At 44.7% G+C, this 16382-nt stretch overlaps 5 protein-coding genes across 5 annotated transcripts in view; 2 read left to right on the top strand and 3 right to left on the bottom strand.

Moving 5' to 3' along the window:
* The window catches only part of CSUI_007167 (uncharacterized protein), a gene marked incomplete at both ends in the record, with an annotated part of 9700 nt that extends 7476 nt beyond the window's left edge, over positions 1 to 2224 (bottom strand). The window contains 2 exons of the mRNA XM_068067317.1: positions 906 to 1855; positions 2107 to 2224. Coding sequence (XP_067920713.1) covers positions 906 to 1855; positions 2107 to 2224 — 1068 coding nt within the window. The remainder of the gene's footprint in view (positions 1 to 905; positions 1856 to 2106) is intronic.
* Positions 2225 to 3394: 1170 nt separating this feature from the next.
* CSUI_007166 (uncharacterized protein) lies at positions 3395 to 3971 on the bottom strand. Its single transcript, XM_068067316.1, has one exon. It carries the CDS (start codon positions 3779 to 3781, stop codon positions 3560 to 3562), a length of 222 nt encoding a protein of 73 aa, XP_067920712.1. The 5' UTR covers positions 3782 to 3971; the 3' UTR covers positions 3395 to 3559.
* Positions 3972 to 4248: 277 nt separating this feature from the next.
* CSUI_007165 (calmodulin) lies at positions 4249 to 8493 on the bottom strand. Its single transcript, XM_068067315.1, has 4 exons — positions 8274 to 8493; positions 7572 to 7706; positions 6320 to 6424; positions 4249 to 5969 (listed from the first exon to the last, which is right to left on the bottom strand). Exons 1-4 carry the CDS (start codon positions 8428 to 8430, stop codon positions 5704 to 5706), a joined length of 663 nt encoding a protein of 220 aa, XP_067920711.1. The 5' UTR covers positions 8431 to 8493; the 3' UTR covers positions 4249 to 5703.
* A 246-nt stretch (positions 8494 to 8739) lies between these two features.
* Positions 8740 to 9559, top strand: CSUI_007164 (uncharacterized protein; the record flags this gene model as incomplete). The annotated part of the gene is made up of 1 exon (XM_068067314.1): positions 8740 to 9559. A coding segment is annotated over one exon (246 nt), but the record flags the coding sequence as incomplete, so codon positions are not given.
* A 3574-nt stretch (positions 9560 to 13133) lies between these two features.
* CSUI_007163 (60s ribosomal protein l33) lies at positions 13134 to 15835 on the top strand (the record flags this gene model as incomplete). The annotated part of the gene is made up of 3 exons (XM_068067313.1): positions 13134 to 13603; positions 14989 to 15130; positions 15707 to 15835. Exons 1-3 carry the CDS (start codon positions 13338 to 13340, stop codon positions 15833 to 15835), a joined length of 537 nt encoding a protein of 178 aa, XP_067920709.1. The 5' UTR covers positions 13134 to 13337.
* Positions 15836 to 16382: the final 547 nt, after the last annotated feature.

Raw genomic sequence — 16382 nt, 5'->3', positions numbered from 1 at the left:
GTATGTACGGAAATTTCCACATAGGGTGTCCGCATGCAATAGAAGGGGAGAAGATAATAAGGCGTCAGGAACCCTCGATTTCAACTCTAAGCTTATTCCATACTCCAGCACCCCAGACGAANNACGAGAAAGAAGAGAAGAAGTGACAAAGCAAATACATCAAAAAGCAAAGATAGATAGATAGATTAGAGACCAAACAATAGATAATACATAGAGAGATAGATAGATTAAAGATAGATAGATGAGTATATACATAAGAGAGAGAAAGAGAGAGAGATATGGAGAAGATTTTATAGGTTGGTCTTGAGATACTGGGAGGAGAGAGATAGAAAGTAAGAAAGAGATAAGAAAGAAAGAGGGAGAGACAGACCGCTAGATTCTAAACTCGTGAAGACTAGGGGTAGGGGTGGTGTTTCAACAGTCTTCATTGTCTTCTAAGACAAGATACAGGAGAGAGGAGACGCACAATTCTCTCTAAGGCTAGACAAATCTCTCTTGACATTGACATGTACAAATGTGTAGACACATAGGTGTATATACACACGGCTATATATACATATATATGTATCTATACCTATACCTATCTATATATAAAGTGCCATGTACATCTATATGTGAACAGAGCTATATATACACTGACTCTATCTACATCTGTCTATTTATATATATATATATATATAAGTGTGTACCTATGCATGCATATATGTATAGATATATAATTGTAGACAGCCATGAAGAAGGTTATGGTCGGTGGAGAGCGAGAAACCCCCCCTAGGTGAGACGTATCAGCATCGGCACATAAATACATACATATGTAGATAGAGATAGCTAAATATAAATAGATAGGTAGATATAGATATAGACAGATATGTATGTAGAAATAGATCTGCTTTGACAAAGGTGACGTGCTTCTTATCTTTGACAGATTGCTTGTGACGTAAGTAGGAGATGGACTTCTGTGAATAGTGTGTGCCATTCTTGAGCCTACTTTGGCTGCTATTTGAGGATTTGAAGAAAGCACCTCCTTTCTTCTCCCGAGAAGAACCTGAAGGGGGAGGGAAATGCTGATCGAAGGAAGGCTTTTGAAGCTCTTCTGGAAAAGAAGAAGAAGAAGAGAAAGGTGTGGATGAAAGAGGAGGGGAAGGAGGAGTGATTTGTGAAGACGCTAGTAAAAAGAGACTAAAGGGGGTTCCCTTCTCGATCGGGAAAGCTTGGCGTTTGTCTCCGTCTTCATACAGGAAAAGAAGAGATACTACAAGAAGATCGAGAAAGAGAAGAAGAAGAAGTTTAGATCGGATGCTTGTCTTTTTGGATCTCCCAGAGAAAAGAGATGCGGGGGAGGACAAGGAAGACATCTGACGAGGATGAAGACGAGAGAAAAATGAAGAAGAAGAAGATTTGGAGAGATGAGGTGTCGCCTCCATGTTCCAACGGGGAGCTAAAGAAGAAGGAGAAGGAGGGTGGCCTTGATGGTGCTTCTTCTTCTCCTCCTCCTCCTTATCCGCTATCGTGACGTTAGAAGAAGAAGAAGAGTGGCCTTGATGGTGCTTCTTCTTCTCCTCTTCCTCCTTATCCACTATCTTGACGTTAGAAGAACAAGAAGAAAAGAAGAAGAAGCACGAAAACGTCAGAAAAGCTTCTCCCCTCTTTCGATCTTGGCTGTGCACAACGTCTTTTTCTTTAGTTTCTATTTCACTGTATACTACTACTGAAGAGACACGAATACGGAGATTTCCTATCCTCCTCTCCACTGTCTCGCCCGTCGCAAGGCTTCTCTTGTACGAAGATGACAAGAAGAAAGAAAACGATCGAGACAGAAAAGTCTCTTCTTCTTTACGAGCAGAGATGTACAGATCTGAAAAGACCCTGGTAAACCATAAAAGATGCAGAAGAAGAGATTCCTTCCACTCTAGGTCTGGAGCTTGAAGAAGAATCTTCTCAGAGATCTTTTCTTTCTCTTTCATCAGAGATGTCTATACACTCCAAAGAAACACTTGGTTGCCGTCTTCTTTTAGATGAGAAGAAGTTGAAACTTGGAAAGAAAGAAGGAAGTTGAGAGAGCGAGATGCCTTAAGATGACAAAAGGCCACGACACTTTCCTTTTACCGTAACTCTCGGTAAGAAATTCTACAGAAGCAAGAAATCTGAATCTTTCTAAGGGAAGAAAGGGACAAAATTCGCCAAGACAAGCGTAATAAGGCTTGATAGGCAGACTAGTGGCGATCTGCAGAAAGAAGAAAAGATGAGGGAATGGATGGAACTGATTTGATCTTTCAGAAAGAAAAAGAAGTTCGATATACAACACTGTGGTCTCTTCTCTCGGTAGCAGATCAAAGATCCATGCATGTAGACAGAGAAAGCGAGAGAGAGAGGAAGCAAAAGGAACTACGACAAAATACACAACAAATACATATAACGTAGCATCTCTCAGGAGGATCGATCACCTGCCTGGTAGAAAGACGACAAGAAGATAAGGAGGCTACGAGCTCCTGCGATAGAACACACAAAAATCGATCTATCCATGTAGCTGTAGCTAGCTAGCTAGCTAAATGGAGGGAAGGGAGGAAATAGATGGATACCCAGACAGATCACTCATTGATCTAGTCGATCGCTCGTCTCACCCCCACCCCAATCTCTTCATATTCACTGCCGGTAAATGAGACAGAAAAAGAAGAAGAAGATCTTTTCTTTGTAGAAGACTCTGAATGGTCGGGCAATGTTGAGAGAAACACGACAGACTTCTTGAAAGACACGTTTAACGCTCTTTGCAGTCCGTACCGTTCTTCTTTTGCTTCTTTTTCCTTTTTCATAAATCAGAACACGAAATTGAAAGGAGCTAGCCGGACAGATCAATGAGGAGATGGAGGTTTCTCTCTTTCTTTCGCTTTCTTTTCAGCAGTCTACAGCCGATGGATAACTCCACGGTGATCTGCTGTCTTCTTTGAATCTTCTTTTTTCTTCCTCTTTCTTCTTTCTCTCGTTCTCTTTTGCTCGATCTTCCAAAGAGCCTCAAGGCCTTTTAAGATGCGAACTTTAGCGAATCTTGTCGGCTTCTTCTCCACGGTAATCTGATAGAAGCGAACCACCGGCAAGTCTCCTTTTCCACGGGTGTCTAGAATTCTTCTGATTGAAGCGGATGCTTTCTCCTACTTCATCTTCTTTTCACCTAGACCTGCTAAATTAGGGAGCAGCCTCTCTTCTTTTTCGAGGCGAGAAGAGATCAAGATCAAAGAAGGTAAGAAGAGAGACGGCATGGCCGTACTAGGTCTAGCTACACTGGAGGGTGGGGGAGTGATCTTACCGAGGATGACGTGAAGAGATTCTGGCTCTCTTCTTTCTTGCTTTTCTTCTTTCTCAGGTACAAATGTAAAAGATAAAGTACCCTTCTTCTCTCCCCGTACGTGTCAGTGATGTATCGGAGTCAGAAGATTCTCTTATAGGGATGAGCACAAGGCTTGAGAACGTCAGTCAGTGGATGAGGGGGGAGGTCTTTCATAGAGGCAGGTGCGAGTACGATCATCTAAGCATATTCTTTCTTTCTATTCTTCTTTGAATGTACCTAGTCACCAAGTATAAGAATCACCGCTACTTCTACTCTCCATACACATCTCTTTCTCTTAGACGATAAAACAAGGAGAGAACAACTTAAGTTTCGACAGACTTGGCGTGAGAGAGACGAAATGACGACGCTGACTTCGTGTATGTGAGTCTTATGATCTTCTTCTGTAAGCCAAGGAAGAATCAGATACAGCATCTTCTCAATAGGTCCACTCCGGCACATACGTTAGACCACGTGCATGTATCTTATCATGGAGGTCGCCTTAAATATACATGCATATATAGACAGATCTACACACGCTATCTTCCCTACGATGAACGTCTCCGGAGATGTACAGAATTCTACATATCTCTACAGACTTATACACATCTACAGCTAAGGTCTAGAAGCAACATGACAAACTACTTCCATGGGCACCTCCGTTCTTTTTTGAGACGACAGAGTTAGAGCGATCGATCGCGTCAAATGTGTCTCCATTTAATTTTCTCAGTCGGTGTATATATAGAGTCACTGTATCTCTCTCACGGTAATGATCTCTTTAATCTCCGCATCTGTTTCTTCTCATTAGTCATGAAGGACAGACCACCTAACTCGTGCGACTGCTGCTGCTGCAAGGTCTCAATGAAAGAGAGAGACAGGCAGGGAGAGAGAGGAGAGGAGAAAGAGAACCGCCAGAGATCGAGACAGGTGTAGGAGACCTGTGGTGGTAGAATCGACTGTCAGGGCAGATCATCGATCTCATCAGCCTCGTCGTTCTTTTGAGAATCGATTGTGTCAACAACAACACAGGTCCCGTTTCTGTTTCTTTCTTTAAAACAAGGAAAAAAACGAGAAAGTTTAAACAGGTAAGATAGAAGAGAGAAATCGATACTACTAGATGGCCGCTAAGAGACAGACAGATGATCGAACAAGGAATCGATAACGACAGAAAGAAAGAAAAAAGCGAGGGAGAAGAGAGAAAGATCGACACAAAATTGTGTGTAATGATTCATAGATAGATCAATAGACAGACAGGTATGAAAAAAGAAAAAAAACAAGGCCGGGGCTCTTCTTGGTTCTTCTCCCTTTCTTTTCTTTCTTTCTTCGACGCCTCTCTCTCCGTCATCTTCTCCCTCTTTTTCTTTCTCTCGAGGGGAGTAAAAAGACTTCCCCGATTGCAAACAAGGCTTGCGGAAGGAGAGAGAGAGAACGAAATTTCTCTCTATTTTCACAAGCCAGGGCGACTTCTTTCTTCTATACATACAAGGGGGGAGCATATTCATCGGTGACGAATCATGTCCTTACGAGTACGTGAGGTGACTTGTGAGGTGTACATACACCCCCACTATCACCACCTGGAGAGAGCCGAAGCCCTTTTCTTTACTGTTCCCATAACTAGCTAGCTAGCACATCTCCTACTACATCCACTTCTTTCTCCCTTTCCCTACGATAAAGAGAGGATGAGAGGAACGCTGGGGTGAGAGCTGTAAGAGGAGAGCAGCCCCGACTTTTGATTCGACTGTGTAGGTACCGGCCTCTCTTCTTGGAGCAATCGCAAGACGACGACGCGGTCGGTACAAGAAACGAAGAAAATGATGAATGCGGGGTGAGAGAAGAGGGGGGGAGTGGACGTGACAGAAAAAGACAGATAGACCTTTGATCAAAGAGAAACACAGGAGGACCCATAGGAAGTAGACATAGCAAACAGAACAAGAAGGAAGCAAAACAAGAGAGAAAGAGAGAGGTCAGGTTGAAACAAGATGAGGAAGAAGGTCGAGATCCTCTCAATGGCCGTGTGTGTTTTTTCTGGTGTGAAGGTAGTAGTAGGAGAAGAGTCAGAACTCCCTCGATAGGAGAGAGACGATAGAAGATGTGCGAGAGATAGAGAATAAACGCTTTTCTTTTCTGCTGCAGGACCAAGGGGGGTCGATAGACTGAAACCTAGAATGGCGACTTCATGAAAAATGAAGAGAAGAAGGCTCTGGGGAAACGAAAGAAAGAAAAAGCAACAGTGACAACGAGAGGAGGAGGAGGAAGAGCTGCTGCACCTCCTGCAGATAGATCTAATCTAGTCATCCCTACTTTCTTTCTTTCCTTCTTCAAGCTTGACCTTTCTTTCTGCCGTTCTTCAGCGAGTCTTTCTGTCTCTTTTTGTCTCTTGCTTTCTATTTCGCCATCATCATCTTAACGAATTCTTCATAGTTGATCTGTCCGTCTCCATCGACGTCGGCTTCTCTTATCATCTCATCCACCTCTTCGTCAGTCAGCTTCTCTCCCAAGTTGGTCATGACGTGTCGGAGCTCGGCCGCACTAATAAAACCATTCCCGTCACGATCAAACACTTTGAAAGCTTCAATCAGCTCCTCTTCTGTATCTGTATCCTTCATCTTCCGCGCCATCAACGTAAGAAACTCGGGGAAATCGATGGTTCCTGTTGAAAGGAAACAAAAGAATAAATAAAAGAGAGAAAATCTTTGACTCTCGTCGAAAACGTAACTCGAGTCGTTGCGGAAGAGTGGTCGACCCTTCAGTCGTCCTCATAGAGAAGAATGACCTCTACAGAATGTCAGGTGTACATACACCTGGCTCCCCGCGCCACTCACACATGTTGTAAAAACCGCAGAAGAAGAAACTCTCAACGAAGAAGAGACTAGCTGTTTTCTTCCCTACAGATGAGCTCACTGTCCTTTTCCTTCTCCCTCCATGCTATCCCTCCTACAACGAATTCAATGAAGTGAAGCTAGCTACAGGGCTATCGTCCCTCAAGTCTCTCTCCCTTACCGTTTCCATCAGCATCGACTTCATTGATCATATCTTGGAGCTCCGCCTCTGTAGGGTTTTGCCCCAGAGACCGCATAACCGTTCCGAGCTCCTTTGTGGTGATGGCTACAAAAGAAAGAAAGAGAGCAAGTCAGAAAAGAGAAATGAAGCTCTCACGGATGCGGATGTATCATATACACCATAAGGAGACAGAAGGACTTCCCTATCAGGAAACACAAGGGAGCATTGAGAAAGACTGAAGGGAAACGGCCGGGATGACGACCGCGAATCATCAATAAAAGGCTAGAAAGGATTGAATTTGACATGTAAGTCATACTGCACCTATAGATCTGTTTCTCTCTACACTAGAATGAGCTGAAAAGGCAAGTCTCCTCTCCTCCAGGCTTACAGAGACGGGATACACACGGACACCCATATACAGTCAGGTTACTCAATAGGGTTCTGAAGGAAGAAGACGACAAGCGCATCCTCCTCACGCAGAGCAAATGACAACTGTGAAAGACTATCAGATATTCACATGTACGTCAAGCACGGACAGGAGGTTTGACACGATACGAAAGAAGAGAAAGAAGAACGAGAATCCCCCACCAGGAGGTAGGGGAGTCAATGTCTTATCTAGTCACTTGAAGAAAGCAGAGTACGAAGATGTTCTGAAAGAATACAAAAGAGGGGGAATATGTGTTTCGATATCTATCTCGTTTCTCTTTCTTTTGGCGAGAGAAAGACCCTCTTGAAAAGTCCTTTTACATGAAGAGCTTAAGAGAGAGAATACACACGCAGAATAAGAATGTGAGAGGAGTTCGAAGTGCTGCAATCTTGATGTCTCTTCTCTTATGTAATGAGAGAAGGTAATGAAGTGTCCCTCTTGCCGGGCAAAGAAAGTGTGGCGTGAGCGGCAACGGTGATGTGTCTTCGGAGCAACAGCAAACGAAGGGGACATTCCAAGTAAAGGAGAAAAGACGTCTTTTAGAGAGAAAAAGTCTGAGTAAGACAGATATTTGGACCGGGGAGAAAGATAACCCTGAAAAACCTTAGAAGAGTTCACTACATCTGCGAAGATTCCTGCTCCCTCGCTATGTGGCACGGACAGCTTGACGGAAGTTCAATGGACGAATTGCTGAACGTCCATTCTCACTGTGCGAAGTAAAAGAAGAGTTGAATGACAGGAAGAAGACACGTAGTGCAGCTTTCGAGAGAACCACTTTACTGGCGAGGCACAGTCATCATCGCAAGAAGAGATAGCGACACCCACTTCCATCTCCATCTTTATCAAAGAGACTGAACGCCTCCTTGAATTCGGCGATTTGTTCTTCGGTCAGTTGGTCAGCCATAGTGAAGACGAAGAAAGAAGTCGAGAAGAAGCCTTGCTGATTTGGATGTGATGAGACTAGGGCGAAAACAGCCAGCAACAGCAAGAAGAAGAACAAAGCGCTGGCATGAACAACAGGAACAAGAGCAGGCAGCAGCAGCAGCAGCAGGTGTACGTACACCGGGGGAAGTGTCAGGCAGGCACCCCGACGACGTGACACCGGGGAAGAACGGGAGACCGCAAGTTCCTTTCGGTTGCTGCTCGGTTTCTGATAGAATTGAGCTTAGGTATGACAGGGATCAAAATTTCAACGTACGTTGAAGGAAACTGGAAGAAAACCAACAGGAACAGACCACGAAGAAGAAGCTAAGCGTCACCTTTCACATTCGTTACCTTGACGGGCCGACTAATGAGTGCGACTAGATGACGATGATGCTACTACTACTACTACGACTCCTGCTCCTGCTGCTCCTGCTGTTGCCACAGCAGCTGACTAAGAGGGATGAGGGACGAGGAATGACAGTTGCGGATTCCACCCAGGCGGGGCATCCTCTGCCTCCTCCTTCTACGTACGTAACTCTACCACCCCTTCAGAGTAGCTCCTCCACCAATCAGAGAAAACCACTCACGCTATCACTCACTCACCACACGCCGCGCAGCTCCGAAGCATCAGCGAGCACAGTCTTCTTCTATGTGAGAGATAGTAGAAGACCCTCCGTTGTGCGACCAAAGTTACAGAAATGCTCTGTCTACATACAGATGATGAACGCATTGAAAGTTCATGCTTTTTAGGGGTTCTCATCCTGTTATATAAAGACACCACGCAAGACCACTGATGAGACAGGAAAGGAGAGAGAGATGTGTTTGTCCCTCATTTGTCGATATCTACTCCTAGGAAAGGAGTAAGACGCTTACCTCAACGGCGTCGTTCATTGCTTCTCTCCCACCGTCACGGGAGTGCTGCACCCGTCTTATGCTACGGTTCGGTCGTAAAGACACTCGAAACACGCGGAACGCGGGCAGTTTCACTCGCGTCTCTTTTCTCGCTCGTTTCACCAACTCGACAACACAGAGTTTCTTTCCTATTGCAATGTCATTCTGTGGGGGATAAGCAGCCAGCCCATTGAGACGACGGCAGGTGGTGCTTCTCTGCCACTACAGAAAGTTACCGTCGGAGAACTCGCACGCATGGCAAGAGAGAGAAAAACACATTTTAGTGACCATCTTTTTCACGTATAGGGAGAAACCGAAACTATTGGAGAAGAATTTTAGAATATGCAGGAAAGACTTCAGCAGGCGGATCACGGCGGAGCTAGACAGCTGCAGAAGCGAATGGTCAAGAAAGCGAAAGTACTAATGAAGACAAAGACGGCTTTTTTCTCTCTTGACTAGATCTAACTTCTTTGAGGCAGCAGCCGTAGTTTCTAGCCTCCTGACGGGAGAGCATCGAACCTCACAGACCGCACTTTGCTGAAAAGAGAGGGTACTGCCGTAGATAGTCAAGGCCGACACTCGTTTATCATCTTCTGGCGTTTTGTTTTTCTTTTTTCTTAGTCATTCTCTCTCAGCTGCTGTTTCTTTCCACCAGCAGCGAGAGAAACATTACCTTCCGGCGTCGTCTTCAAGCGAACTCGTGTAAAATCTGGGTGGAGCACCACCACACTGCGGTCGTCGTCCTGCAGAGATTCTTTAAGAGACGTCTGGAGAGATGACCTGGTGCTTGTTTAGTGGGCAATTTCTATAGAGACCAAGAGAAAGAAGTGGAAAGTCCATTTTCATTGTGTCTTATGATCCACCAACTGCTCTATGATTTGCCCAGCCGGCCTATACTCCTCAAAGTCGTGATTCTAATTGTTCACAAGAGAAGCTCTTGCTCTTTTGGAGAGGATGGCCCACGCCTTCCCTTCACAAAGAGGATCTCCTAGCGGTGTTTTTCACTAAACGAATAGTTCTTTAAGCTGAAGGTTTCTTTGGTTCAACCTGCCTCAACGTGTATCAGAGAGGCAAGGCTTCTGTATCTTTTCTCCCCTCTAGAACTCGGTGCTTGAAGCGTTAGAGATAATAGACGTCCATCTCTAACTCTCTCTGTACAGGCTTTCCCTTTCGAATTAGCGACAGTTACTCCGCGATGTTAACTCGATTTGAACATTATTCTCTGCTACTTAAGAAAGAATAGGAAATCTCGCTATCTCTTCGCTGTCATCCTGACTTGCTTAAAGCTCTTCCGATGTAAGAATGAAGAAGCTTCGCCGGGTCTTCACGAGATCATCACAGCTGTGCCTTGAATGCATTCTTACTTCACTAAATTAGCGAGTCTGAAGTTTAGAGATCAACGACAACAATTAAATCAAAAGAAGGAGAGTTATCTTCGCACGAATATCAGTCCTTGGTTACGTGCACTGCGTAGTCCATCTTTATGTTGTGAAGCGAGTAGAGTGTCTATATGCATGTAGAGAGAAAGATACATGAGATAAGGATGTTGAAACTGAGAGAAAGACTTCGTTTGTGTTCTTTTTCTTCTTTCGTAGAAGATCAGTTTCTCAGGACGTTGACCTTCTCTCTGGGATGTTCTTCACTGGAAGTCTTGCCTGTCTGAGGTGACTCGATCTGATCTTTTCTCTCTCATCATTCATCTCTAAGCGCTGTTTCTTTAATCTGTACGTACACTACGATAGGGGGGGATGTTGGGAGCATCTCTTGACTGAGGGAATTCACGCGATAGGCGAAACGAGTGGGAAAGTTAAGAACTGGCATCTTCGCGCTCAAGCAGATCTCCAGAAACTCTATACAGAAAAGAGCTTTTTCATCTCTCACTATTCATATCTCGATATCTATATACGTTTGCTATACTATCCACGTCTGCCTGTCGACATAGACCTCTCTCTCTCTATATATATATATGCATGTAGTGATATACATGGAGCTGTTAGTCTGTACTAAGTTCAATGGTGCAGGCAATCGAGTATCTTCTACGAAGAGTAAGAGGAGAAGGGAGAAAGAATGTCGCCTCTCAGGTGCCTGTCCTGCTGTAGGAACACCCAGTTTCTCTTTTAGTCTGCATGTGACTTAACTGTGGTTCAGAGGAGACAAAACACATTTCGAGCTCCTCCCTCTATCGTTGTTGAGGTACTCCATAGATGAACAAGACTTATGAGGAGACTTGTCCCCGCATGCCTGATATGTACGGGACTTCACATTCTAGACATTCCCTAAGATAGAGATGTGAGATCGCAACAAAACAAACTGAAAGACTTTCCTCTCCATCATGAAGTTCCTACCTCTTTCATTCACTCTCTTTAAACAGAGGCTCCATTGCGCCTCTCCTGACTGGAGCTGTCCCTCCTTCCTAGAATGCTGTCTCTACATCTTCTTCTTTTTCCTTCTGTTTTTCTCAACTTCTTTAGAAGAATCTGAAATGTCTATACAGCCAGTTGAATGAGAAAGAGGTAACTAGGCAGCAGCACGACGGCTTTTAGGTCTGTCATCTTCGTCCTTATCGAGATTAGATACAAAAGATAGAGAAATGTAAACAAACTAGAGAAGAATAGAGGTTCTCTATCTGAGTTAGATTTCTTCTGATAGTTTTGACGAAGCTAGGCAGTCGGAGGAATTGGCTTCGGCAATCGCACTGTTAGCTCCCTGTCATACACTCCGTTGACTTAGCATGTCTATCTGTCGTGTCCGTTTTATCGTTGGGAGGGGTCTATAGCTTAACCACTAAAGAGGTGAGAAGAAGGAAAAAGAAACAGTAGAAAGGAAGAAGTAGAAAAAGTGAATAGTAGGATCTCAAGAAGCTAGAAAGAAAGAAGAGAAAATGGAGACAAAGAACGTCTCAAGAAGAAGACGAGGAGTCATAATGGAAGGATCTCCCCCTATCGCCTTTCAAATTCCCGTGATGTCTCGTGGGAGGTGTATATACACCTCCTCTGCCTACTATCTGAGTCCTTGGAGGGTTTCTTCTCTCTCGAGAGCTCTCTCTCCAGTGCACACAAAAGACAGTGTGATGAGAATGCCGTGCTTCACCTATATATATAGACGGGCAGACCCTTTCTCAGCTACACGTCTATACATATACTTCTACATATGTATGTATCTGTACATATGTATGCGATCTATCTATCTGTACAACTGTTCATGAGTACTGACTGACATGTGATCCGACGGGACCACTACAGAAGGTCTTTTCTCTTTTAGCGACCTTAGAGAAAGATGATTCTGTAGAAGGACTAAAGAGACGCTCGGAAGAGACGCCTTCCTCCGGGCAGAGCACAAGGACAGGTCTGAGATTCAATCTGCCCAACTAGCGCGATCTTCTTGACGAGAAGGCGGGTCGCTCGCACGCGAGAAGACATCTCCCTATTATCGTCCCTCCTTCTTCTGTTAGAATCCTTTATACACGAAGTCACCTTCTTACCCTTTTCTCACTACTTCCTTTTTGTCTTTCTTTTTGGAGGAGAAAGGACACAGAAATATCTTTTCTTTTCGTTCACTACAATGTCTATCAGAAACACGCGCATGCGATCACCGTGTCTGTATGAGAATGTTGAGGAGTAGAATATATCTCTCTCGAGCGCATCTCTGGCGTATCTTCTTCTTCTTCACTCTAGTCAAATCTGCCTGACCACAGCTTGGCACGGCGCAAAACACTATCATCACATCGTCCTTCAGCAAAAAGAAGAGAAAGAAAAGGAAAAAGAGGGGAATCTCTCGGTCTGCATAAGAATCTAACGATTGCTTACTCGAACTGTGGACGACCATCCTTCTATCAGGGGGAAGGAAGAAGCGAGAAGTCGAGAAGAAAGTATCGCCCCTCTGTATCGGTCGACCACACTCCCTTGTTCTTCCTCTTCTTCTGTACATACACTCAAAGAAGCATGACGGTCGCAACAGGTGCATACTCGCCATTTCTAGAGTCGACCTCCCTACCTATCTGCGGTCAGAGAGAAGTCCACCAGATGAAACCCCTCTATTAAGGACACCCATCTTCTGCCTCTCTGTCGTCTTGTTGTTCTCCCCTGACCACAGTGAAGAGACTGCATGGCTCTGAGAAGACCCCTCGACACTCCAAAGGCTAAAATGAAGAGATTACCGCGTCATCCTATCAGAAGAGGCCTCACGAACATACAGCAGCAGACGCCCTCTTTTTTCCGCTAGAAGCCCGGCGAGCGCGAGCTAGCCCTTTCTACGGAGAAGTACGGAAAGTAAGGGGCTCTCCACACACAGGCGCTCTTCTTCTCTCTCGACCATAACCGAAGATAAGGCCGGTAGTGTCTGTAGCATTGCCATCTATATATTATAAACGAACTCGCTATCCTTTCTTCTCTTTCCTCTTTCTGTGTAAATCCCATTCTCGGACAAGCGCACCAGAGAGAACCACTTCTCCACGCGCCTCCGATCCGGCTTATATTCGGTCACCGCTATGATCGGGATGAGAAGAGACCTTTCTTGAAGAACCCTTTCAGTCCAAGTGTATTGACGTCCGTATGGTGGTGGTCGCGCGGGGTTGGTGGGTGGAGTTCTTCTGTTCGGAAGATCATCTAACGTCGTAACAGGAGCAGCATAGAGGGACAACTTGGCACCGCAGAAAGAATGAAGAAAAATCGGCTTTTCTATGAAGAGAAGCGGATGATCACCTCAGGAAAGCAATGCGGGGGGTGCCTGATGGTCCTATATAAGGACGGATGGTGACGGAGAAGGGCTTCTTCGTCTATGGTCGTTGTAGTGGTCGTAGTAGTAAGAGAGAGAGATAATGAAGAAGAATTAGCTTGGCAACCTCTCCTCCTACACCTCCTCTCCGGTGATCTTCGCGAGAGAGGCTATTTCTCTTTGTCGATCGACTGTCCTTACCTCTTCTTTTATCTGTTTGATCTACCTAGGGTTACGGAAGTTTGTTTCAAGCAAGAGAAGATGAAGAAGCAAGGAAGCAAACAGCCAGTTCGGCTGTATGTACGGGGGATTGTCCTCGGATACAAGAGGTACGTGATTTACTCTCTCTTTCATGCACTCGATGTCGCATACAAACCTTGTTTCATCTTTTTCCTTTTATCTTCTTGTCTGCTCTTTCAAAAGGTGAATGAATGATCAAACCTCTTCTCTTTCTTCTATGAGAAAGAGAATGCCTCGGTTCTTTTTCCTCGGTACGGGGTGTCCCTGGGGGATCGATCTCTTCCACGTTGTGGGGTGCAGGCAGAAGAAGGGGGAGAGAAGAAGGGACGGTTCTGAAGGGCGACTTCTTTCTCATCTCTTCTTTTGATTCGTCTTCATATTCATGCAGTTTCCTTATATATAGATGGCCGGGGTGGAGAGGGTGGATTCTCTTGTCTCCTTTTCTTTCACCCCCATGCCTTGCCTCGTGAAATGAATGAGTGGAGGTCATCGTACATCGTTCACCCTCACGCCGCTCTCCCTCTTCTCTCTCTCTTTTCTTACTTTCTTTTTCTCTCACTCCAGCCGTCGAGTGTGAGGAGTTGTCTCTATCTACATCTGGACATTCCTGTGTAGAGAGATTTGTCTATGCACACGGGACAGGAAAGATAGGACTACTGTCTTCTCTCATTTCTTTCTCTTCGCTCACTCTTTTCTCTTCGCTTCTTCCTTACACACGTCATCGTCTTCCTTCTTTTCTTTCAAGCCCTGATCTAGCTCTCTCCGCCCTCCTGTCACTGTTCGCTCTTTTCTTCTTTATGACGTGTATCTGTTTCTTCATACGTCTCTAGGATCTGTAGCTAGCCCTTGTCTCCTCCTTGTCGTCTCTCCATTATCGATGTGTCTCACTCCTCGACTGGCTCTGTCGATCGCTGTCTATGTTATATTCATCTGTTTGCCTTCTCTTGTGTCTTCTGAACTTTCCGTGGTTTGCATGCGGTGCTTTCTCTCTATCCGCTGAATATGAATGGAGGAGGGACGTGACTACTTTCCTCTTGCTGATAGAAGCTTTCTGCGTGCACCTTAGTCCTGCAGTGTTAAGTCCATAAAATCTACCCACATCCATAGACACCCCACTCCCACATACGGATCTTCTTACGCGTCAAAATGGTATATCTATACCTATATCTATCTATCTATATATAATACACATATAGGTAGATGTACTTGTCTATTTACAGGAGGTGATCGAGACAAGAGAATAGTACAAGGCGTTTGTCTAAGAATTTTCCTATTTCAAATCTCTTCTTGCCGATCTCTCCTCTCTTTCGTTCTCACGTCATTCACTACCCTTTCGTCACTTGTTAAGATACTCTCGGGTTCTCTCTCTTCACTCTTCTCTTTTCTCCTCTCTTCGTTTTCTTCGTTGTCTGGAGAGTCCACCGACCTCAGGAAGATGAATGGACTTGTCTTTCTTTTTCTTTTCTGTCTTTAGATCGAAGGTAAATCAGTATCCTTCGTGCTCTTTGATCCAGCTGGAAGGAGTCCATGAGAGGAAAGATACACAGTTCTACCTCGGCAAGAGAGTGGCCTACGTCTGCAAAGCCAAGACAGAAAAGAAGGGCTCCAAATTCAGAGTAAGCGACCAAACATGTCCTCCTTGCTCTTCTCTTTTAAACTCTCCATCTCCTTCATCTAGGAGAATCTAGAAAAGAAGTCTAGGTATAAGGGCTCATGATGTCCCTTCATAATCTATACGGGACCTCTATCTCTTTACAGATATTCTCCTCTATACAGGTGTGTATGTATATATATATACAGATCTATATGTATACGTGCGTTTCCTGTAGCAGAAGGGTCGCAGTGTCTGTCTGTATGTGGGAGATGTGTTGACGTTTACATGCACATCTTCTATCTTTTTGAGGGTGTCAGGAATGGCTTTCTCTCTAACGAACTTCTCTAAAAAGTGGGATCATACTAACTCCCTTTGCATGCGCACTTCCAATTTAGACTCCATCCACGATGATCGACCAGCCTGTAAGACATTTATTTTTCTTTCTATATCTCTAAAGTAAGATATCTCAATCTGTATCTTTTCATCCTAATACTTACACCTGTATATAACGGACAGAACGAGAGTCATCTTGCTTGCTTTTCTTATTCATTCGCTTGACGTTGTCTTGTTCTCCCCCCCCCCTTTCCCCCCCTTGCAGGTGATCTGGGGCCGTATCCGTCGACCTCATGGCAACGGCGGAATTGTTAGGGCGAAGTTTAGGAAGAATCTCCCTCCCTCGGCCATTGCAGGGCGTGTGCGTGTTTTCTTATACCCCTCGAATATCTAAGCAGCAGCGAGACATTGTCGATCGATCTTCTCTGTATAAACTTCTTCCCGTCTTCTCATATCTGTCTATCTGTATGTATACATATACATGGATGAAGTAAACTCACTCTGTCTTTTCTTCTTTTCTTTCTTGAACTGCTTCAAGTGAATGGAAGGAACAGCTCTTCAATTGGAGATACACAAGGAGAGAGAGATAGAGATCGAGCTTGTAATGGGTTAGATCTTTCTTTTCTCAAAAGAAAGTCATGAGAAGAGAGAAGGAAGTCTGTCACACGAGTGAGCTGTCATGATATAGAGTGTGTGTCGATGGATGATCTTCTTTATCGTCCGATCTTTCCGTAGCCGGGGCAGGCAGGCAAAGAAAGACGTGGAGACGCGTGCCAAGAGAGAGAAAGTAAGATAGAGGGATGAGTGTAAAGAGAGCTCTCTTCTTCTCATCTCTACAGATATGCTTCTCTGCATTCTTTCAAAGGATAGGCGACCAGAAAGACTATCAGTTGGATATACACACGTAGAAAGAAATCTATGGCAGGTATACAGATGTCCCC

This window comes from Cystoisospora suis (assembly GCF_002600585.1).
Source record: "Cystoisospora suis strain Wien I chromosome Unknown contig_3723, whole genome shotgun sequence".
Taxonomy (NCBI): Eukaryota; Apicomplexa; class Conoidasida; order Eucoccidiorida; family Sarcocystidae; genus Cystoisospora; species Cystoisospora suis.
This window is presented reverse-complemented; position numbering and strand designations above follow the sequence as displayed.